We start from the raw sequence: 25,636 nt of genomic DNA on the forward strand, positions 1-25,636 counted from the left end.
CCATCTAAAAGAAATGTAAGTAAATTGAGCTAATACCTTTGGAACTTCCAGTAATTCCTAGGTAAATTAATACTGATCATTAGAATATTATTGAAAACTGATGTCTGCCAAACCCTGAGATCCTATTATGTTTTATGAAGACAGTATCGTTGCAGTGCTGAAAATATTCCTTTGAAATAGAGGATAGTATAGCTCTCAAATATTCCTTTGTTTATTACTCTACTGCTGTGTGTGTTTTGGAATTCAGATGGAATGATGCAATACCTAAGCCGTATTTCTAACCATGGAACTCTGAGTGAGGGCTATTTTTCTGATATGGAAAGTAGAGCGGTCAGAGAGAAAACGGATACTTTATTGAAGTTTTGTGGACAAAATGCCAGTGTTTTAAAAGTGCAAAGAGAAGGGAAGAGGGCAGTATCAATGTTAGACTAATTTTTGTCATCAGTTTCTCAATTCACAAAATTAGGAAGTCATTAGCATGTTTGTCTCTCCTTATAAAGCATAGCTATCGTTTTAGAGTTTGTATTAAAGAGAAAATATCTCTTTTAACATAGCTGTGATCTCAGGAAGGCACTAGCATTCCCTCTGATGTCATGGATCTGGATTTTATTTAAAAAATAATACATGCACTTTGACTTCTGGGAAGCTGTAGTAAATGTACGTTTACCTATCCTGCCCATTAAGTGCAACAACAAAACAAAACAAAACCCTGGAAATTTTATATAAATCAAACATACGAAGACTCTGTGAAAGGTGGAAAGAAGATAGTCTGGCTAGGCCCTTTTTGCTTCATATATCCCAATTTGGAGTTAAAGAAGCCAGCAACCTGGGAATACCAACAGATGCAAACAACAACAACAAAAAACCTGCTCTCTCTAGCTAAAGGACTAGGAAAGGGGCAATCTAGTGAGACAGAAACCTTGTAGACAAGAATTGTTCTACTCTAGCCAACCATGACAGAAAACACTGTGGTCTCATCCACACACCCAGAGTCGCAAAGCCTCAGTTTGGGGCTGTAATGAACAACATGGATATATGTGGAGGGCATTATGCTAAGTAAAATATGCCAGATGGAGAAAGACAGCTACTGCATGGTATCACTTACATGTGGAATCTTAAAAAAAAAAAAAAAAGTCAAACTCAAAGAAACAGAGTAAAATGGTACTTGCTGGGGGATGGGGGAAATGGGGAGAGGTTGGTTAAAAGGTACAAACTTTCAGTTATAAGATAATAAATTCTGAGGACTTAGTGTATAGCATGGTGACTATAGTTAATAATACTGAGCTGTATAATTATTACTTGCTAAATAAGACAGTAGGTCTTAAGCATTTTCACCAAAGAAAAGTAACAATGTGAGTTAATGGATATGTGAATTAACTCAGTGGTGGGACTCCTTTCACAATGTGTGTGTATATCAAATCATCATGTTATACACTTTACATATATTACACTTTTTTCAGTTATAGCTCAATAAATCTGGGGAGGAAGAGGCTGTAGTGAGGTACCCCAATACTTCAGGGTGATATTAGGGAAGGGCATGTAGGGTGCTAGGATCTTCATTTTTGTTGGCTAATAATGAGAGCCCCCAATAGAACTGAAAGGAGAAATAGAAAAATCCACAATTATAGTTAGAGTCTTCAACACCCTTCTCTCAACAATTGATAGAACAAATAGAAAATCAGCAAGGATATAGAAAGACTCAACAGCACCACCAGCCAAACAAGATCTAATTGACATTTACAGAACACCCCTGCCCCCAAACAGCAGCATACACATGCTGTTCAAACCGTCATAGATCAGACACCAAGGTAGGCAATATCCTGGGCCATAAACCAAACCTCAAGTTTAAAATATTGAAAGCATTCAGAGTGTGTTCTCCAATTACAATGTAATCAAACTAGAAATCAGTAACAGAAAGAAAACAGAAAAATTTCCAAATACCTGGAAATAACATACCTTTAGATAATCCATGTTCAAAGGGGAAGTCTCAAAAAAGTAAAAAACAAAACATTGAACTGAATGAAAATGAAAACGTAACATCAAAATTTGTGAGTCACAGGTAAAGCAATACATAGATGGACATTTATAGAATTAAATGCATACATTAGAATGAGGGGGAAAAAATCTTGGGACGCCTGGGTGGCTCAGTCGTTAAGCATCTGCCTTCGGCTCAGTTTGTGATCCCAGGGTTCTGGGATCGAGCCCCGCATCGGGCTCCCTGCTTGGTGGGAAGCCTGTTCTCCCTCTCCCACTCCCCCTGCTTGTATTCCCTCTCTCGCTGTCTCTCTCTGTCAAATAAATAACTAAAATCTTAAAAAAAAAAAAAATCAACAATTGAAGCTCTCATCTCAAACTCAGAAAAAGATGAACAAAATAAACCCAAAGCAAGCAGAATTAAAGCAAAAATTGCAACTGAAAGCAAGACAATAGAGAAAACTTATGAAACATATAGTTGGTTCTTTGAAAAGATCAGTAAAACTGACAATCTGGAGCAATACCACCACAAAAAAAAAAAAAGACCTAAATTACCGTATCAGGATGAAATGGGGGATATCACTATAGGTCCTATAGACATCGAAAGAATAATAAAGGAATACTATAGACAACTCTGAACACATATATTTTCCAACTTACACAAAGTTGGACTGCTTCCTTGAAGAACATAACTACCACAAGGAACCCAACATGAAATAGATCATTTGAATAGCTCTGTACCCACTAAGGAAATTGAATGTGTAATTTAAAAAAACTCCTAAAAAAGAAACCTTCAGACCCAGGTAGTTTCACCTGAAAATTCTATCAAATGTTTTAAGCAGAATTAACACTAATTCTATATAAGCTCATTTGGAAAATTGAAGAGGAGGGAGCAATTTTCAATTCATTTTAAGAAGCTAGTATTACCCAGATACCAAAACCAGAGACAATGCAATTTTCATTAAAGCTACAGATTAATCTCCTGTATATAAACAAACAAACAAAAATCCTTAACAAAACACTGGCTAATAGAGTTCAGCAATATATAAAATGAATTATACACCATGAACAAGTGAGGGAAGCAAGTCTGGCTCAACATTGGAAAATTAATCAATGTAATTTACCATATTAACAGGCTAAAGAAGAAAATCACATGATAATGCAACTGATACAGAAAAAGCATTTGACAAAATTCACTTGTTCATGATAAAAACTCAGATAATTAGGAATAGAGTGGAATTTCCTCAGCATTATACTTAATGGTGAAATATGAATGTCTTTTCCTTAAGACCAGGGACAAGGCAAGGATGTCTGCACTCATTACCTTTATTGAACACAGTGTGGTAAGGCAAGGGGGAAAAAAAGGCATACAGATTTATAAGGAAAACTAAAACTTGGTATTTGCAGATGATGTGATTGCCTACTTTGAAAATCCCAAGAAATCTACAAAAAAAGCTCCTAGAACTGACACATGAGTTCAGCAAAGTCACAGGATACACAATACATACAAAAAATAAATTCTATTTCTATGCACTACAATGAATAAGTGGACATTGAAATTAAAGGTACAATAACATTTTTCAAAGAATAAATACCTATATATAAATCCAACAAAATATGTACAGGACTTGTATGCTGAAAGCTATAAAACCCTTATGAAAGTAATCAAAGATCTAAATAAATGGAGAGTCATGCCATATTCATGGCTTGGAAGACTCAACATAATAAAGATGTCAGTTTTCCCCAAATTGATACCTGGTTTAACAGAACTTTTTAAACTCCAGATTTTTTGTAGATAATATTCTAAAATTTATATGCAAAGGAAAAGAGAATAGCTTTAACAGGTTTGAAAAATAAAGGGGAAAGGATGAATTTACCTGATGTCAAGCTGATTAACATGGCTACAGTAGTCAAGACTCTGTGGTATTGGTGGAGGGACAGATAATGTAGATCAGTGCAGCTGAATAGGCAGCCCAGAGATGGACCCACACAAATATGTTCAGCTAATTTTTGAGACAGGTGCAGTGGAGAAGAAAATAGCCCTTTTAGCAAATGGTGCTAAAGCAATTAGACATCCATAGGCAAAGAAATAAACCTCAACCTAAGTCTTTACTGAAAAATAAACTAAAAAAAAAAAAAAAAGAACTCAACATGGATCACACATTTAAATATGAAATGTAAAACTAGAAAACTTTTAGAAAAATATAGTAGAAAATTCTCAGTATCTAGGGCTAGGCAAAGATTTCTTAGACTTGACACCAAAAGCAGGATCCATAAAAGGAAAAATGGATAAATTGGACTTCATCAAATAAAATTTTGTTCTGTGACCTTATTAAAAGGATAAGCCAAGCTGCCTAGTGGAAGAAAATATTTGCAAAGCACATACCTGACAAAAGACTAGAATATATAAAGGACTCTCAAAACTCAACAGTTAAAAAAATGAGAAAATTGGCAAAGAGACATAGAGACATTTCACCAAAGAGTGTGTACAGATGGCAAATAAACATGAGATGTTCAATATCTTTAGCCATTAGAGAAATGCAAATGAAAATCACTATGAGATATGACTACACACCTATCAGAATAGCTATAATAAAAATAGTAAAACGTTGAAATGCTGTTAAGCATGTAAAGAAATGGTATCACTCATACATTGCTGATGGGAATTTAAAACAGAACAGCTACTCTGGAAAACACCTTGACAGTTTCCTTTTTTTTTTTTTTTTTAAGAGTTTTAAAAAATTATTATTTAGAGAGAGAGTGCGCACGCATGCATGCATGAGTTGGAGGAGCAGAGGGGGAGGGACAGGCAGACTCCATGTGGAGTGCGGAGCCTTGGGGGGTGGGGAGTCCATCTCATGACCCTGGGATCATGACCTGAGCTGAAACCAAGAGTCTGATGTGCTTAACCGACTGAGCCACCCAGGCACCCCTTGACAGTTTCTTAAAAACAAACACACACACAAACTAAAACTAGGTACTATCATGTAACCTAGCAATTGCATTCCTGGGCATTTATGCCAGAGAATGAAGACTTATGTTCACACAAATCCTGTACATGAATGTTTATAGCTCCTTTATTCATAATAGCCAAGAACTGGATACAACCCAGGTAACCTTCAACAGTTGAATGGTTAAATAAACTTTGGTAAATCACACAAGTCACACAGTAAAAGTAGTAAGAGTCAGAATTCCAACCTAGGTAATCTGACCCTGAAGCCCTTCTCCTTGAGTTAAGTACTGTATTGCTTCTCACTACTCTCAAATATCCCAAATGCTGTCTCTGGACACTCCAGGATTGCTGTGGGATTTTTAAAAAATTTTGAAGGAAGCGCAATGATATTTCTTGGACACTCTACAGACTCAAGGTGGTTCAACACTTCCATATTGCATCATACATTTCTCTTGATGACTAGATTTTCAGTGGTTCTGTGAAAAAAAGCAAGTGTCACACAAAAACCAACATAGAACAAAAAATGAAGGTGGTGGTGTCCAGTTCCAAGGTTTGAGAAGTTGTGCAGTGACCAACAGGTACACACACCCCATTAATAAGTAATTATGGTGATATGACATAAAATATTTTTTTCAGTGTATTTGTATTATTTCTATAAATGGCTACTAAATCGTTAGGAAATAAATAACTTGTTGGTTGTTTGGACCAACTCCTTAATAAATAGGACCTTTAGGTGTTTCTTTTAGCCTAGAGGTGTCATGAAAACTGAGAAAGTTTGGGAACTTCTAGAAGCACACCTCTGCAGGTATAGGGAAAAGAATATAGAATTTATTTGGTATGAGATAGGAAAACAATAATGGAGAGTTCTTATTATAGCAATGCTAAGATAATAGTGACTTCACAGTAATTCTTATGGGAGTATTTGATTTGAATTGAACTTGGAAAGGATGGGAGTAACCAAAAGGAGTTCATCCAAACGGATCCAAAGTGTGATGACATGTAGGAGCTAGACTGATAGAGATACTTGCATATTATTCTCGTGTTTCTAAAATTAAGTCAAATAGCTAGGATCTTAAAATGATGACCTAGGTAAAATGTATTCCTGAATTGTTAAAAATAATACCTATCTCATAGGTTTGTTGTGAAGCTTAAATGAGTAAACCAAAAGAAAACAGTGCCTGGCATATACCAAGCAATCAGTAGATGTTGAATATTGTTAATATTTGTTAGTACTATTATCTTTTTCATTATCATCATTATCACCACCACCACTCACATCTCTGAAGGAGGCATATCCCACTAGCATAGCAGAATTCTTAACCCATCGTAAAACATGGAAAGATTATTTCTTAGTTTTTTAGGAGGTTAAGAAATCTGGGATCAGCTAGGCCCCCAGTGCTTTTTTTAGGCTCATCCTTAATTGGCTTGAACCCTGGAGGGATTCCCTTGCATATCCTTTGAGTCAGGATTTTACCACCAAAGACTGATCTGATAAACATTTCCTAACCTCTTTGGGTCCTAGTTCTATATCTATTTGAAACAACCTCTAAGGCAACTTTGGGGACGAATTGAATTTTTCTTTCATTTATCTGATGGATTTAAGTTTTACTTCTCTCACCTGTTTTGGTAGTAATGACAAAGCTGCATTCTTGATGTTTTTTGGCATAAATCAGTATGTTGGTCCATAAAGTCTGTTACTGGGACAATCACTTCTTAATGGCATTAGTAAAGTAGCAGATTGTGTTATTAAGTGATTTGTGTGGGTTTTTTTCACTTTATACAGTACTTTAACATGTTATTTTCATTATCATGGTATTTTCCCAAGGGCTAGACAGGGCAGACATTATCTTCATTTCATGGATGAAGAAATGGAGATCCGAAAGTCAGATGACTCATCCAGGATTACGCAGCTAGGTTATGACAGATCCATGCCTAGAATCACAAATCTTCTTATTTCCAATTTAGTGCTTTTTTATTGATCCTGTGCACTGGAGCCTCTTGCCTCACACCCTAAAATGGGAACCAGAGCATGGGATGGCTCAGAACTCCCGAGGTCCATTCTCTGTCCATCTTCTGGCCTTGGGAAAATCATTTAACTTCTCTGAATCTTTATTTCTTCATCTGTGAAATTAAATAATAATATTACTATACTTTTCCTGTGGGGTTGTTATAATTAGTGTTGGAACCAAGATTCAAATCCAGATGGTCTTGTTCTTGAGTCTGTGCTCTTAACTACTAGTTATACTGACTCCTATCCTCATTAAGGGATAAAGTAAAATTTAAGGGTATCAAAGTTGTGGAGCAAGCTAGAGGTATTTGGGGATGTAGTGACTGTATCAGCTATCACTCCCAATTTAACTCAATCTTCTAAAGCAACTCAAGGCTTCAGAGCTCTGGAGAATAGAGTTAAGCTAAATGTTCACTGATTAAATGACCTGTGTTGTTATTGCAAAATGTAGATGCGACATTGGGAAAAAAGGCTGAGATTTTTAGAAATGTCTTTTTTCTGAAGTATTTTTTAAAGAGTATCAGAAAATTCTGGTTTTTTTTTTTTCCTTACAGCACTGGGAGGTGTTCAAAAAGGTAACAGAAGTTTTCATTTTAGTTCCTGCACTTCTTGGTCTCAAAGGGAACTTGGAAATGACATTGGCATCCAGATTATCCACTGCAGTAAGTTTTTTCCTACCTCTAAGAATGTATATTACCTTTACTCTTTCTTTCTGGGAAGAAGAACTTGTATCAGTCAAGTTTTTTTCCTCTATCTGACAAATTTCTGGACCTCAGGGATATGCTAAGTAGTAATGCCTGGTAACATACCCTGAAAGTTCTCTAGGTTGGCTAATTTGTGAATTATAGGCCCTCCTTCATCCTGAGAAGTAGTATACTTGCCTATTTTGCATCCAGGGCATTCTGGAAATTATCATCAGTGCTTAAGACATGGGCCAAGTTAGATATTGAGAGTCTGTATGGTTCAATGGTTGGTTGATTGATATTTAAACCTTTTGTGGTTATAAGAGTAATACATCCTTATTGCAAAAACTGAAGACAAGGGAAAAAATTACAAAGAAGAAAATTTAAAACCACTCCAAATTCTTCACCTAGACATAATCATATATTAATATTTTGGTATGGATTCTTCTATACTTGGATATCTGTCTGTACTTGGATAACTATACTTATACATAGTTAGGCATAATATAGATATATACTGTATATTTTTAGAAAGAACAGGAATCATATATTCTCTCTCTTAAAATCTATGATATCCATTTGAAGATATACCATGATCATCTTTCTATATCAATATAAACCTATGTCATTATTTTTATTGGCTATGTACTTTTCCCTTATATAGCTCTCCTACAATTTAGTCCATCATCTATTATTGGATATATAGGCTCTTTCTAATGTTTTGCTATTATAAACAATGTTATAATGAATACTTTTATACATACAGTTTTGCATTCTTTTATTTCTTTTGGGCATATTCTAGGATTGTAACTAAAACTGTTTAGGAAAAAAATGCATTCTTTTAAGGCTTTAGCTACATATGCTAAATGTTTTAAATGTTGCCAGTTACAGGGTTCTGAGTTATTTTTAGAAGCCCAAAGGACATTATTCTCTCACTGTAACGTTTGTTGGGGGTTCACCATTGTGCAACCAAATTATGTTGGTTAAAATCATGTTGCTAGTGGGGTTCACTTCAGTGAACCATCTACACATTTAATGTTAGTCAAAAATTAGGCTGTCAGAGGTTATTACTAATTGCAGTACCTTTAGTATATGAAGTTAGGGGTTTTTTTGTTTGCATAAAGAGGCTACAGCAGATAAGCCCATCTATGAACCTGGGGCAAAAAATTTGCGTATCTAAAGGTAATCAAGAAGCTAAACAACTGTGTTGGTGATAGGATACAGATGGAAATTCATTACTTTTTGGCATCATGGAAGCCAGTTACATTGCTCCATTGTTAAACTTTTAGATCCAAGGTTTAAAGACAAAGTTTTCTCAAGCGATCATGTGAAGCCATTAAGTACATGTAAAAATATTTTTAAAAATATGTTAGGACAGCAATCTTAGACTTACCTGAAAATATTTAGAAAGCATCATCAAGCAATGTACAAAACTTCAGTTTATGGAATTACTTAATGAAATTACATTATCACCATCAACCAAATCTTCAAACCTAAGAATTAAAGAGGAAATATCTTTCATCAATTATAATGAGAGGAAAGAAAGTCCAGTAATTTGGTAACACCATCATTCTTAGAGTATCTAAATTGGCAAAACTAGCCCAAGCCAATCTTGATTCTCTAATGACTTCGTTTTAAAGTGGGCATCTATATAGTATTACATATAGGAAGTATAGTGACCATAGGATCGATCTAGTAGCTCTCAGTGCTTAGAAATGATTTCTTTTTTTTTTTTAAAGATTTTACTTATCCATTCATGAGAGACAGAGAGAGAGAGGCAGAGGGAGAGAGAGGCAGAGGGAGAAGCAGGCTCCCAAGGAGCAGGGAGCCCGATGCGGGACTCGATCCCAGGACCCCGGGATCATGACCTGAGCCGAAGGCAGACGCTTAACCATCTGAGCCACCCAGGCGCCCCTAGAAATGATTTCTAAAAAATGTAACACTAAGATGGTAATATAATTTTTAAAAATCTGATTAAATTTCACATTCTAGTATCTCAGAAGTTCATTATATAATGTTGACATTTGGTGTCAACTGAATATTGATTTCACACTTGGTGTTGTGCCAGAATATATGTCCATTTTACCGCTAGCTTTTGTCTTAAAAAACAAAACAAAACCTTTTATGTAGTTTTACCAATGTTTTAGGAGTTAGTGAAATTATATACATGTGTTCCATTTACCATCTTTTTCCCCCAGTGATCTACATTTGCATTATGCTTTAAGAACTGGTGGGGCAGCAAAAAAAAAAAAAAGAACTGGTGGGTCAGCAAGGTAAAACTTGATCCAAGAGTTTATGGCCAGGGAGGGGAATAAAGAAGAGGTGTTGAAAAACAAAACTGACAACATTTAAAGGAAAAGGAAGTTATTGGAATGAGAGTTAAAAGGTAGCTTTAGTTTCATTTTGTTGGAAAATGAACTTTGTTCTGATAAATATAGTTAAGCATACAAGCTTTTAAGCAACTTGATAACTCTGCCCGGAAAACTGAAATTTTGGCCAGCTTATCTCAAAGAAAATATTTCTAAAAGCAACATTCTTGAGCATTTTCCAATATTTGTTTAGATTCAAGTAAGAGATGAAACATGCCACTCCATTTTGAAATAGGCTCTGCTATAGGGAAGCTGGTTGAAAAGGGAATATGCTACAAATTAATTTGTTTATATTACCATTAACACTGAATAAAGGTGAATTTAATCTTAATTTTTTAATTTGAACTTCCGTTTATTTGTTGTGGCATTTATATTTTATGTTAGATATTTCCATCAAATGTCTGGTTACTTTTATTTGTTCATATTTAGGAGAGGGGAACTCCAAAGCTGATTAGAAGCAAAGCCCATGGGAGGAGTTGATCAGCCATTGTCCTCACTGCAAAGTGAGCTAGCTGGGCCTTTCTTTGGGAAGGGAGAGGTGGAGTTCATGTCTTCCATAGATCAAGAATTTTGTCACTGATTATAAGATATTTGAGTCATAAACTGAAAAAATTACTTAGTTCTCTAAGCAATGAAGACACCACAAAGTAGATGAATATACTATGTTATCATAGCTTGATGCCATGAGTTACTACTTTTCTGTCTACTAATTTGTTTACTTTTATTTTTTGAGGCTATTGAAGATAGGCACAGCTCAGTCAACGTCAAAGGCCAGAGGCAGGACTGCTGTTGATATGTTAGATCAATGATTCTCAAAGTGTGGTCTCCGATAAGCATGGTTAGCAACTTGTTAGAAATGCGAATTCTCAGCACCACCCCAAAGCTACTGAGTCACAAACTCTGGGGGTGTGGCTCAGCAATCTGTATTGTAACCACAGCGACTCCGATACATCAAAGCTTGAGAGCCACTGTGTTAAATGAACAACATAGAGGCCAATGGGGTTGGGACCAAGTGAAAGAAAGGGAATGTAACAGGGCATGAGATCACCTTGTGGGCCATTGTAAGGACTTTGCCTGTTGTGGGAAATGGAAAGCCACTGAAAGGTTTTGAACAGAGGAGTGCTGTGATCTGATAGATATTTTTAACAGATTATTTTAACTGTTGTGCTGACACAGAGATAATAGAGGGCCAAAGACTAAAGCAGAGAGACAAGTTAAAAGTCTGTTGCAATAATACAGGCTAGAGGTGATGCTGGCTTGGGTCAAGGTGGTAGCAGTGGATATAGTGTGACATAGTTGGAATCCAGAACTAATTTTCAGAGAGAGATGACAAGACTGGCTGATGGATTAGCTGAAATTAAATACTGGGAGAAGTCACTTGAAAAATCTCAGGATTCAAGAGGGGTAAAAGTAAACAAATTAGGGGGCGCCTGGGTGGCTCAGTCAGTTGGGCGACTGCCTTCGGCTCAGGTCATGATCCTGGAGTCCCAGGATCGAGTCCCATATCAGGCTCCCTGCTCTGCGGGGAGTCTGCTTCTCCCTCTGACCCTCCCCCCTCTCATGCTCTCTCTCTCTCTCTCTCTCTCTCGTTCTCTCTAATAAATAAAATAAAATATTAAAAAAAAAAAAGTAAACAAATTAGTAGATGGAAAAGTAGTAACTCATGGCACCAAGCTATGATAACATACTATATTCATCTAGTTTATAATATTTTCATTGCTTAGACAACTTGATCTCAAGTTTGCCAGGTGGAGTACTGCCATTCTTACAGAGTGCTAGGGAATTGTTGCCAGCTATATTCTAATTCTGATACTCTATCAACTATTAAAGCAACTCTAGGTTAAAGACTTCTCTTTTTTTTTTAGAGGAGGGGAGAGAAAGAGAGAGAGGAAGAGAGGGATGGGGAAGGCCAGAGGGAGAGGGAGAGAGAGAGAATCTTAAGCAGACTCTCCACTGAGTGCAGAGCCTGACTTAGGGCTCGATCCCACAATCCTGAGATCCTAAGATCATGACCTGAGTGGAAATCAAAAAGTCTGATGCTTAACTATCGACTGAGCCACCTAGGCACCCCCTAGGTTAAAGACTTAAAGCAAAATCCCCAGAGCCTCACCTTCGACGGACTCTTCACTGACTGTTCTCTACTTGAAATTTTTTATTACCCTTGACGTTGAGACCCCATGCTAAATTCCTTCCACCTCATTCATGACTTCCTCTTAGTCTACTCTTTCAATTTCTTTTTCTTTGCTTATCTTGATCTGAGGTTTTCCTGAAGTATTAGTACCTTGTTTTCATGTTCTCTGTCAATAATTTCACGTAGTCCAACATTGCTTGCACATTGCTGATTGCTAACTCTTGGATCTGTATTTCCAGCCTCCTTCCTGACCTCCAGAGCTGAATTTTCAATTGTCTGTACCACTCACTACATTCAAAACTAAATTCATTATTTTCTCTTACTCTACCTGTGCTTTCTATATTTCTTACCATTCATCCCCTCCCTTCTATCCAGTTAATGTCTAGGCTGTCAGTTCAACCTATGAAATCCCTCTCCCCTTCCTCTTATGCCCCACCTGCCACTACCTTAATTTAGTTGTCTCTTGTCTTTAATTGGGACTGCTGTGGCGGATTCGTACCTGTACTCCCTGGTTCCAGGGAAAAGGGTCAATGAGTATAATTTTTTTTTTAACTTAAAACAAGTACTATTTGAAAGTTAGCCTTTTCATTTATGGTCAAAAAATAATTCTTTTAAAAATTTTACAACTTTCCTATGTAGTATTTATTTTCACTTGTAAAAGTAGGAGTAAAAATTATTATAGCTATAGAGGGCCAGGCTATGATTACTTTAATCTTTTTGTCCCGTTAGAGAGTCTTTTCTCATTTGTATGATTGTCTGCAGGAGAATCAGGGTAAATGAGCTTATAGGATTATAAGGAAGGCTTTGGGTAAGTATATAGATCGAGAACTTAAAACATAAGATATCAGATATAGCCTACTCAATCATGGAAGGACAGTTGTCTTTGAAACTTGTTATTCTGTAAAGGTAAAGATTAAATGTTCCAAAATAAAAAGATATTTCGGTAAAAAGATTTCCTATTTTAACAAGGAAGATTTAATAATGATGAATTCAAATCAACTTTATTTTGCCCTCTTACTTGAGTCAAAATTTATCTCTAAATTATAATGATTAACTTGAACATTTTTTTCTTGATTTTAATCTTTTCAACAGTAGATATATATTATGGTAGATAATTGTTGTGGATATATAACAGTAGTATATAATTAGAAAATAATCCAAGTAGAGTGAGTCTATAAATTGTTGGGTTTAAGTTCTATTATCTGAGGTCTAAAATTTTCTCCTTCTGGATGCTAGATATAAAAGAGTCAAAAATGGCATCCACTGTCCTAAAGACAACATATTTTTAAAGCCTATAAATCTATTTTCCAGGAGCAAATTGCCTAGTACAGTTTAATTAGCACTTTTCCACTTGAGGCAAAACTGATTTCTCTTGCCTCAAATGTCTTCTCAGAGAACTCTTGATTTCTGAAATTATTTTGTAACATTCTACCTTTTTAATTCATTAATTCAAAAAATATTTTCAAACCGTTTACAATATACCAAGTGCTATTGTGTGCTAGGGAATCAGCAATAAATAAAACAGAAAATGTTCCTGCCTTCACTGAGCTTACATTCCAGTAGAGGGATGTGAAAAAGTGGGCAAAACCTTTCCCTAATAATTTTAAGTTAGACTTCCAGTTCGAATTGTAAAACTTCTAAAATAAAGAAAAATTAAACCACAAATAATGATATTAATAACTATGGCATAATTTTGATATAGTTACAGTCTCAGTATTGTTTCCTAAATTTGGCATATTATCAATTTTGCCAGTTCTTGTCGTAAAACCTGATTGTTAGATACAAATGAAACTGCATATTCCTCTTAGTTCATAGAGTATGTTTCTTAAGTTATAAATACCAATCTACAGCCATAGCTTTGGGGGAATGGAACTACTTAGGTTTAATCTAAAACTGTTTCAGTCATCTAGATTCCTAACTCCCCCCTTTCTTTGAAGCTTTACTGAGGTATAATTGACACAAATCTTCTACACAAATTCAAAGTCCACAACTTGATGAGTTTCAATACATAGTATGTACATGTGAAACCTCTACTGCAATCAAGATTATGAGCATAGGCATCACCCCCGCACATTCAGAAAGACATCAGAGTGTGTGTATGCATGTATGTATGTGTGTATTTTGCCATATTATGTTTTATAAAAATATTTCAAGCACGTAAAAAATATATAATAAGGTTTCTAATTCCAGTTAATGGCAAAATGAAGTAATGAGTGACCTTTCCAGAGATTAACGATTAGAGAACCTAGACGAACTGAAGGCAATAGAAAGTGATCAAAAACAGGTAGAAACTGAGTTCACCCTTAAAAGACCATGTCTACAATGGGTAAGAATTGCAGTTTGTAGCTTTTTTGCCTGAGGGAGTTTCCCCAGTCCTTGGATCTCATGTGGCAGAAAACCCACAGTCTTGCAAGTTTGAGGTGACAGAGGTCAGGGAGTCTGACAAAAAATAAAGCCAAAAAACAAAAAAAACAAAACAAAAAAACAACTAGACAGAAACATAAGAGGGGCCTATATTTGAAAGACAAATACACTGGCTAAGATTTGTGAGTTTTTTGCTCTTTTTTTTGACCAAATGCCTTTTGTGACTTGTACATCAATATAGTGGCAGAAAGTGGAAGTTTTATTGTCTTGAATTATTAGATAACAGAGCTTGGAGCTGACAGAACAGGTAGAAATTTATGGAGATTTATGGAGAAATTCCAACAGTAAGAGAACAGTAGAAAGCATGAGCCCCAAAATCTGGGTATAAGTTCTGCTCAGATCTTTGGCTGACCATTAAACTACATAGGTGCAGGGATGATCCCTAACGGCTCAGCTAAAAAGCTGAAAGAACCAGCTTTGCTAAAAGCAAAGATATGAGCTGCCCTACACTGTGAGAGAGACAAGAGTCTGTAGTTTGAGTCTAGGCAAACTAGACTCAGGGACTAGAAGGGAAATCCAGTAATGCTTAGAAGAACATAACATATCAGAATCATTCTTTTTTTAAAAAATATTTTATTATTTATTTGACAGAGAGAGAGAGATAGTGAGAGCAGGAACACAAGCAGGGGAAGTGGGAGAGGGAGAAACAGGCTTCCCACAGAGCAGGGACCCCAATGTGGGGCTCCATCCCAGGACCCTGGGATCATGACCTGAGCCGAAGGCAGACGCTTAATGACTGAGCCACCCAGGTGTCCCCATTATCGGAATCATTGTAACACATTATTACACTGTCTAGTTTTTAACCAAAAATTATTAGACGTAGGAAGAAACACAACAGTGTGATTCATATTTAGGAAAGTGAGATTCATATTCAGTCAATGGAAAGTGACTCAAAGTAGGCCCAGATGTTGGATTTAGCAGAATCTTTCAAAGCATCTAGTGTAAATATGTTCAAAGAACTAAAGGAAAAAATGTTAAAAGAATTAAACAAATGTATGTATTAATGAGTGACCAGATAGGGAATCTTAAGAAAGAAATCATAGACAAAAAGCTGAGATTATTTCCTTTCCTAGTTGCCAGACTTTTAAATTTACCAATTATATGTTTTTAAATAAAATTTTTGATTATAGCAGTACATGTTCAGCGATGAAAATTTGAAAAATTCACTAATGAACAAAGAAGAAAATAAAAATTATCCACAAGCCCGTCATTTAGAAATAACAATGGTTAACATTCAGGTTTATTTTTTATATATCTCTTTTGGGGGAGCACATATTTAATATACATATATTTTTAAATATTTTATTTATTAGAGAGAGAGCACAAGCAGAGGGGGAGAGGCAGAGGGAGAGGGAGAAGCAGACTGCCTGCTGAGCAAGGAGCCCAATGCAGGCTTATCCCAGGACCCTGGGATCATGACCCAAGCCAAAGGCAGATGCTTAAGCAACTGAGCCACCCAGGTGCCTATATATATATATTTTAAGACTAATACTTCAATGGAGACTTTCAGTAGCCTTGTTTCAACTATTTACATATTAAATGTATTTTTCCAATATCAATTATAGTATTTATAAATCTATAATTTCAGGGTCATTCCAACCCACTTCTATCTTTAGTCCCAATAAATCTTAAAGCCTATCCATAACTCATGTACTTCAGGGTCAGATAAGTAACATATACATCTATGAAGAAGAGGGGTGTAGAGATTATAAAAAGTAGAGACTACAGACTCACCCTAAGACATTTAGATTTAAAAAATTAAAACCACTGCGTTGGCCAAAACAACACATCTTCAGGCTCTGACCACCTCAGCTCTACTCTTTCCTTTAAAACTAGCTAGTGTGTGGGGTGCCTGGGTGGCTCAGATGGTTAAGTGTCTGCCTTCGGCTCAGGTCATGATCCCAGGGTCCTGGGATCAAGCCCCACATCGGGCTCCTGGCTCAGCGGGGAGCCTGCTTCTCTCTCTCTGTCTGCCTCTCCCCCTGCTCATGCTCTCTCTTTCTGTCTGTATCTCTGTGTCTCAAATGAATAAATAAAATCTTAAAAAAAAAAAAAAACTAGCTAGTGTCTTTGCAAAAATATTGGTCTATTTTTCTAGTACTTTAAAATAAATTAATCTGGGTTATGTAGAAGTCTTTATCAGGTCATATCCCATTATACTTTGTCAACTTCCAAGTTCTTAGTTTTTCCTAACTGAGTACCATCAGACAGTTAATCTAATAAAAGTAGGTTTAGCAAAGGTCTTTAGGCAGAACATTCATTCTTCTTCTTCTCTACTCTGGAAAAATTTAGATGGTTCATCTTAATCCTAGGCCACTGGACAATATAGTAAGTCAGCCCAATTTTTGGTTCAGTTTTTACAATATGAAGGCAACAAAGGTCAGTTTTCTGTATCCTGCAAAATTCCCACTTCCACCCCCAATGCCCCGCCCATACCATAAGTATTTTCCCTAAGTAGTTAAATTTGGATCAACACTTCTCTTTTCTTTTTAAAATCCTTGCTCTAAAAATCTTTGCTTTATTAAAAAAAAGTGATTATTATTTGTGAATATACTCCACTTTGTGTTTATTTCACATAATACATTGTGATTTCACACCCGAAATTATATTTCATAAATATGAAATATGTTTTATTTCACATCATACATTAACTTGCTATTTATTATTCATGCTGGACTAAAAGGACTCTAGATTCAGAGACTTAGAGATCTGGAAGGGACTTAGAAATTGTGATCATCATCACTTATTAAATAGATTAATTGAATAGTGTGACATTGTTCTATCAGTATGGGTTTGGTCAGTAGAACTGCCATGGTATATATTGTGGCAATAAGGAATTTAATAGAACAAATTTGGGCTAACACAAATGTGGGAGAAGTAACGATCTGTGATGGGGGGGTCAGAGAAATAGCCTGAAGCACTGGAGCAGGGGAAGAAAGCCATGGGTGCATTGCAGTGTAGATCTCTGGATGCCTACTATGTCTGACTACCAAGACCTTACAGAAATAATGGCCTCTCCTTCGCTTCTGCCTTCCAAATCTTAGGCAAGTTCCTGTCACTGGCAGACTGTAACCTGCAGCTCTAAGGAAGAGAATTTTGAAGAAGGTAGTTCCAGGATTTAGAAGGGACTGGTGGCGATGGTACCAAGTGAATCTGGCACCATAGCATACCTAACACATAGCATCTATTCGTTCTGTGACTCACCTTTCTTGACCTTCTTCTAGACCTTAGTATATGTGTGATCCACCTCTACTGATTATCAAGCAATTCTGGAGTCTTGACATCTTTTACTTTTTCATGGAATCATGTTAGATTGCTTCCTATACCTATAGACCTCTTTCTAAAAGTTATTAAAGATAACACTAATTTCTGTCATGCCTATTTCTTGAACACTAAACCTGAAGTAGATGCACTCTTTAAACATTGCTTGTACCTTATTACTCACTGAAGCAAAGACTGAGGTTGTTAGAGCTACAAACACAGATTTCATGAAAAATGTAGATTTCCAGGCTTAGGGAAGAAATCTGCAAATAAAACCAGCATGAATAATTATACTGAAAAACTGAGAAATCTTAATATTTGCATTGCTGGGTACTTTGAGACTAGAGCCCAGAGGGAGGTTTGAGAATTCCAAACTGATAGTAGAAATGTTGACGTAGCACTTAATCTGCTGGCCTGAAGCCAGTGAGCTAAACTCTAGTCTGTCCATAAACTACCCACAAATAACAACCCTTATGTATCTCCCACTTTACCCATTCACCTATCTTCCATGACCAAGCAGATGATGAATAATTGAAACCCAGCTCAGTATGTTTTTTATTAATAAAGATCGTTCACTGCTTTCCAAATGATTGCATTAGAAAAATGACAGATTTGGATATACGTGTTTTGAATCCTAAATGGTGGAGAAGTAAGGATTTTCCTTATAGAGCAATTGAATAATAATTTTTCAGAGAGTATTCTTCCATTTAGCAGAAAGATATAGAAGTTTTAATAGTGAGATACATGATCAAACTTTATGTGAACTGAATGAATTTTTTATTGCTAACAGTTTTAGTCTTGACTCAAATATAAATTATGTACATATAAATGATTTGTTTAATCCTGGGTTTTCTGGTCACTAATTCTTCAAATTACATTAGTTTCATAATATGGAATAGAATGCTAGCTGCTCAAAATTATGTAATTTTTTATATTGGGCCTCAGTACACAAAATTTAGCATGTTAGGATAACATTTGATGATGTTAATTGTAAACAGTGTACTAATTTGTCCACTAGTTCTTGTGAGCTAGTAATTAAATTAAAAAATATATTTTTCTAAACATCTTGGGCAAGATAAATGTGAGATACAAGACTGGTAGTGAATTCAGGATTATATTTAAAGTACAATGTGAGTTCATCAGATTTACTAAAGAATTATCTTTGGCTTTAAGACTTCATCTGCTTGTTTAAACAGAGTTAAAGCATATAGATTAGTCAGTAATAGATGATGAAAGTATCTATTTTAACAGGTAAATATTGGGAAGATGGATTCACCCATTGAAAAGTGGAACCTCATAATTGGCAACTTGGCTTTAAAGCAGGTGAGTGCACATGAACAGACACTTCTCAAAAGAAGACACACAAATGGCTAACAGACACATGAAAAAATGTTCATCATCATTAGCTATCAGGGAAATTCAAATCAAAAACACACTGAGATATCACCTTACACCAGTTAGAATGGCAAAAATTGACAAGGCAAGAAACAACAAACATTGGAGAGGTTGTGGAGAAAGGGGAACCCTCTTACACTGTTGGTGGGAATGCAAGTTGGTACAGCCATTTTGGAAAACAGTGTGGAGGTTCCTCAAAAAATTAAAAATAGAGCTACCCTATGACCCAGCAATTGCACTCCTGGGTATTTACCCAAAAGACACAGATGTAGTGAAAAGAAGGGCCATATGCACCCCAATGTTCATAGCAGCAATGTCCACAATAGCCAGACTGTGGAAAGAGCCAAGATGCCCTTCAGCAGATGAATGGATAAAGAAGATGTGGTTCATATATACAATGGAATATTACTCAGCCATCAGAAAGGATGAATACCTAACTTTTACATCAACATGGATGGGACTGGAGGAGATAATGCTAAATGAACTAAGCAGAGAAAGTCAGTTATCATGTGGTTTCACTTATTTGTGGAACATAAGGAATAGCATGGAGGACATTAGGAGAAGGAAGGGAAAAATGAAGGGGGGAGATCGGAGGGGGAGACGAACCATGAGAGACTATGGACTCCAAGAAACAAACTGAGAGTTTTAGAGGGGAGGAGGGTGCGGGGATGGGTTAGCTCGGTGATGGGGGCACGTACTGCATGGAGCACTGGGTGTTATACGAAAACAATGAATCATGGATCACTACATCAAAAACTAATGATGTATAGTGACTAACATAACATAATAAAATAAAATTAAATAAAAAAAAGTAAAGCAGGTGAGTGATGCACATATTTGTTTACAGATCTTGGGTTTATACATCTTGGGTTTTACCTGTAAGAGTGGAATAAATTTTAGTGCTATTAAGTTTACCAGTTTATTATTTCAGGGGACCCAAAACAATAAATTAGTACCACGAAGAAGTGATAGAATAAATGGATACTCATGACCTCTAAAAAGTTTTCTTTCTCTAGAAATTGATCAGTTTCTTCCAAATATGAAAAATATATAATAAAATATAGAAAAATATGTAAATTTTTTATCGTGTGTTATAGAGCTAGAATTTGAGTATTTGAGTTAATATCTATGCAAATAAATAGTAGCACTTCATTGCTTAGGTTCTATTTTTCTACTTTAATTTTTTGAAGTAAATCTTCTTTGAACTTTTATATATTATAGTCATATGTTTATTTAAACTGAGTTTTTCTTAATATGTTAATGTTACTAGTGTTCATATAAATGAGAACATTAGATTGTCAGTTACATATACACTAAATCATGGATTATATATAGATTATCTACAGCTCCTTCTGAGCTGAGGTGCATATCTCTTCGTCCCTAACTACTTCCTACTAGGCCCAAGACACAGGACTGTAGCCCCCTAGTAACTCTGTAGCAAGTGGGCTTAAGGAACACTCACTAATTTTAATGTTAGCTCAATTAGGACATCATATTGAGAAACATGGTTGCAGAAAAGTAATTTCATATATTGCATTTCAAAGACATAGAAATAAAAGAATTTTGGAATATGGGCTTTAAAAAAATATCTGTGCAGCTGCTTCTAAGATCACGGGGTTGGAAATAAGAAAGTCTGGGATTTTATGTCAGCTCTGACATTAACCAGCTGTATAAACTTTGTTAATTTACTTAACTTTTCTGGGCTTCTTTGCCCCCTTCTATTAAATCACAGTATTGCATTAGAGATGTCAATGTTCCTTTCCAGCTTGAAATTGTAGGAACCTACTCAGGGGTAATAAAATATTTAACAACAAGTAGGTTACTATAAATTAATATATAAATTAAAATTTGAAAATATATTCCATTTTCTTCTTTAAATATTCTAAACTCTTACCAAATAATACAAGTGGTGGTGTAAATTATTCATCACATCATTCTAAGACCTTCCAGCCCAGTTTTTAATTTTTCCTTCCACTCTTCATCTGTACCCTTCCCTTGTCATCCTCCCTCCCTGCAGATGTTGGTCAGGATGGGAGCCAGAGATGGCTCTGGATTCTACCACATGGATTGGCTCCAGAGAGTCTGTGAGCACCTAGAAATTCTTCTCAAATCTTGAGTGCATCTGTGTTTTTATAGAAAAGAATCTTTACATATTTTTTGCCAGACTGTCAAAGGAGTCCAGGGCACAAGCACAATTAGGAATCTGTGAATTAGATTCCCCTAGGGCTTCTTTAGTTCTCACATTCTACTTAATAGGATTCTAAGAGTTCCCAGTGTTACTTTCTTTAGTTGCTGGGTTGCTTTGTGCCAGCACTGTGGGAAGCATTTTTATATTTATGTAACTCATTTAAATCTCAATTTTCAAATTTGGTATTACCGTTGTCACTTTACAGATCATGATTGTGGTTATTCGTGAGGTTACTTTTTAATGTCTGTCCCACCCACCCACCAAGAGCTGGGGGAGAACAGGGGATAAATCTATTTTGACCACTGTGGGGACCGAGACCAAGCGCCTTGTATAGATTCTAAAGATCTGGGCGCCTGGGTGGCTCAGTCGGTTAAGCGACTGCCTTCGGCTCAGATTTATAAATAAATAAATAATAAATAAATAAAATGTCAAATAAATAAATAAAATGTCAAATAAATAAATAAAATCTTAAAAAATAAAAAAGATTCTAAAGATCTTATTTTTATTTATTTGATAGAGAGGGAGCACAAGCAGGGGGAGAAGCAGGCTCCCCACCGAGCAAGGAGCCTGATGCAGGACTCGATCCCAGGACCTTGGGATCACGACCTGAGCCAAAGGCAGACGCTTAACTGACTGAGCCACCTAGGCGCCCCTAGATTCTCAATAAATACTTGTTGAATGAACGAATTTAAATAACTTGCCACAAGATTGGGTGATGTAGCCAGGAGGTAAACTCATCATTAGACCATAAAATCAGTCTCTTACCAGCACTCCCTCTGGAGTCAAACTTCAGTTATAAGGGTTGGGTACCTTTCAGTCTTAAGGTTGGTATCCTCTTAGATGATCTGCGGATTACACCGTCAAAGTCACTTGGGGTGCTTGATAAAAACAGATTCCTGGACCCCATTCCATAACCACTGGCACCAGATTATGGCAGTTTGAGAACTCACCGCCTTAGGGAATATTAAAACTAGAATAGAGTGGCTTCTTCAAAAGGTAATGCTGTAGCATTGATCAATGACCATATGCAATACTTTCTTCTGACTTTTGGTATGCATATTTACATAATCAAGTAAAAACTGTTTTTGAAATGAATAATTCAGTTGGATTTTCTGAAACAACTTTTAGGTTCAGGCGACAGTGGTTGGTTTTCTAGCGGCTGTGGCAGCAGTTATACTGGGCTGGATTCCAGAGGGGAAGTACTATCTTGACCATTCCATACTTCTGTGCTCTAGCAGTGTGGCAACGGCTTTCATTGCATCTCTTCTGCAAGGCAAGTAAACCTATAAATGTCTCCCCTACAGTCTTTCACTTTCAAATGATTTATTTTCCATGTTGACTCTTTTTATAAAAATGATACTTGTTCATTATAAGATCAACAGGGACAATTTTTAAGTTTTTATTTAAATTCCAGTTAGTTGACATCAATGTAATATTAGTTTCAGGTGTACAATACAGTGATCCAACACGTCCATGTATGACTCAGTGCTCATCAAGATAAGTGTCCTCTTAATCCCCTTCACCTGTTTCACCCATTTCCCTCCATGTACCTCCATTCTGGTAACTACTAGTTTGTTCTCTGCGCTTAAGAGTCTGTTTCTTGGTTTGCCTCTCTCTCTTTTTTCCCTATGCTCATTTGTTTGTCTCTTAAATTCCCCATATGAGTGAAGTCGTATGGTATTTGTCTTTCTCTGACTTAGTTCTCTTAGTATAATACTCTCCATCCATGGCGTTGGAAATGGCAAGATTTCATTCTTTTTATGGCTTAGTAATATTCCATTATATATATATATATACCACATCTTCTTTGTCTGTTCATCACTTGATGAACACTTGGTCTATTTCCATAGTTTGGCTATTGTAGATAATGCTGCTATAAACATTGGGGTGCAGGTGCCCCTTCAGATCACTACATTTGCATTCCTTGGGTCAATAACCTAGCAGTGCAATTGCTGGATTGTAGGGTATTTCTATTTTTAACTTTTTGAGGAAACTCCATATTGTTTTCCAGAGTGGCCACACACCAGCCTGCATTCCCACCAAGAGTGCAAGAGAAAGAGAAAATTTATTTACATTCTTTTAAAATGTCTTATTTCAGATACACCTATATATGTTATATATAAGCCTTAGTATAGAACAGGCTTTCTGAGGTTGTCTCCTGGCCTTAGGGACTCTAGTAGAGTTCCCAGTGAGATCAGGAAAATAATCTAGGCATTCATTAGTTTCTATAAATTAAATTAATTGAGAAACTCCTTTCTAGAAATCATGCAGAGGGTTTACTGGCTTGTCATTTGAGTAACAAGGATTCTAGGAATTCTGAATTTCAAAAGCAGTCCCTCTGTTAAAATTTTTTAAAGTTTCAGATTTCAAAAAAATTTCTTCACTATTTCTGTGGCAATACAAATATAACCATATGCTCGACACAGTATATTGCTGGCTATAGACTTTTAAAGAGCCAGGAGATTTTAAAAATTAACTACATTAGAATTTTTCAGTTGGGATATCATTCTTGGTACTTATTTATTAAGAACTTAACACTGGAGGGCGCCTGGGTGGCTCAGTTGGTTAAGCGACTGCCTTCGGCTCAGGTCATGATCCTGGAGTCCTGGGATCGAGTCCCACATCGGACTCCCTGCTCAGCGGGGAGTCTGCTTCTCCCTCTGACCCTCCTCCCTCTCATGCTCTCTCTATCTCATTCTCTCTCTCAAATAAATAAATAAAATCTTTAAAAAAAAAAAAAGAACTTAACACTGGAGAACTAGCTTATTGTGAAATCATAATCATAAAGACTTGGTTCTTTTTATTCTATAATTGCCATCTTTTTACCCTTATATCATCAGCCAGGTAAAAAATAGAAAATTCTCATGTCAGGTGATTATACAGGTGTTAAACTAACTTTTTTGGTTAGGTTCTGGGAATTTAGAGAATCTTATTAAAATTAAGACTTAACTTCCAAAATATTTTCAACCATTTTGTTTTAGTACTTAAATTATATTAGGGGGTAGTTTCTTGTCCATATATAGAATTACCAGAACTCAGCGCTGGCCAAAGCAGGGTGAAGTTAAGCTACTGGGAAGTTAATTTCTGGTAAGAAACAAAAACAAACAAACAAACAAACAAACAAAAAACCCCTAAAGCATTAGCTTCTTTTTCTTTAAGTTCATTTACTTCTGTTTTCTTTCCAATCTTGTTTCATTTAGAAAGAATTGTTTAAAAGTTTTCAATAAAACCTATTTTATTGCCTAGGTTTTTCAAAATCATAAGAATTCAGACTTTTAAAATACATTTGCTTAAGGTTTCTTACTTTGAAAAATGTATATTCTAATTTTATGATAGCTTGACCTTTATGTAGAGCAGATACTATTAACCACCTTTTGTCGGTGAGAAAACTGACCCAGGTAAGGTGACTTGTCCAATTTCATCAGCTTGTTTGCAGAATTACAGCCTGTTTCCTGACTCCCAGCTCTTTCCACTGGTCCATGCTGGCAAAATATTTGTTTTCAGGTGAAAAGATACGGATGGCATTCTGTCCCAGGAGAACTTTCCATATCAATCTTTAAATGTGCTGACTTTGAAAAAAGAATTCTATATGATTACATCTTGATTATTACTTAATGCATTTTAAAAACTTTTCTGCTATTGCTTTTTTTTTTATATAACAATATTATGGGAAAGGTGAGTCTATACATTGAAAATGTCTCCAGAATATAAGAAGTGAGACATTATTCAAAGCAAGACAAAAATTCTACTTTTAATAATTTTGGCTTTATGGGGTGGTAGAAAACACTGGACTAGAGTTACAAGTTCTGTGACCTTAAGCAGGAATTTAAAACCTAGTCCCAGGACCTCAGTTTTATTATCTATAAAATGAGTGTGCTAGAATAAAATCATTTTGAGTCATTGTCAGTCTAAAAATGCAGTAAGATTCTGTTGATTTTTTTCCTATAGCCACATTTAGGCTTCCATACTGGTTTATGGTTAGCACATAAGTGCACTAATCTTAAATATTCTCTGCACTGCATCCTCTAAATTTTGGCATGAGAAAATGTGTACCACTGGGTATGGATATAAATGTTATCATCCTCCCTCACCATTTCTATGATTCAAGAAAATAAATATTTAGGAGTACAAGTACACAGTCATATTTTCATCTTTTATTCTCTAGTTGGAAGTTTGTAGATAGAAACTTTGGCTTTAAAGGATATCCTTAGGGGTACCTTGGTGACACAGTTGGTTAAGTGTCCAACTCT

The 25,636-nt window shown here is 35.9% G+C and overlaps 1 protein-coding gene across 4 annotated transcripts in view; it reads left to right on the forward strand.

The window, feature by feature from the left end:
• The window catches only part of SLC41A2 (solute carrier family 41 member 2), a 114,099-nt gene that overhangs the window by 38,616 nt on the left and 49,847 nt on the right, over positions 1 to 25,636 (forward strand). For all 4 annotated transcript variants that reach the window (XM_045872696.3, XM_054506859.2, XM_064590695.1 and 1 more), the window contains exons 3-5: positions 7,490 to 7,597; positions 19,055 to 19,126; positions 22,515 to 22,659. In XM_045872696.3, the coding sequence (XP_045728652.1) occupies positions 7,490 to 7,597; positions 19,055 to 19,126; positions 22,515 to 22,659 (325 nt within the window). The remainder of the gene's footprint in view (positions 1 to 7,489; positions 7,598 to 19,054; positions 19,127 to 22,514; positions 22,660 to 25,636) is intronic.

The sequence above is a fragment of the Mirounga angustirostris genome, unplaced genomic scaffold (genome assembly GCF_029215605.1).
Source record: "Mirounga angustirostris isolate CCGP_5_RB_7025 unplaced genomic scaffold, mMirAng1.0.hap1 SCAF_5, whole genome shotgun sequence".
Lineage (NCBI taxonomy): Eukaryota > Metazoa > Chordata > Mammalia > Carnivora > Phocidae > Mirounga > Mirounga angustirostris.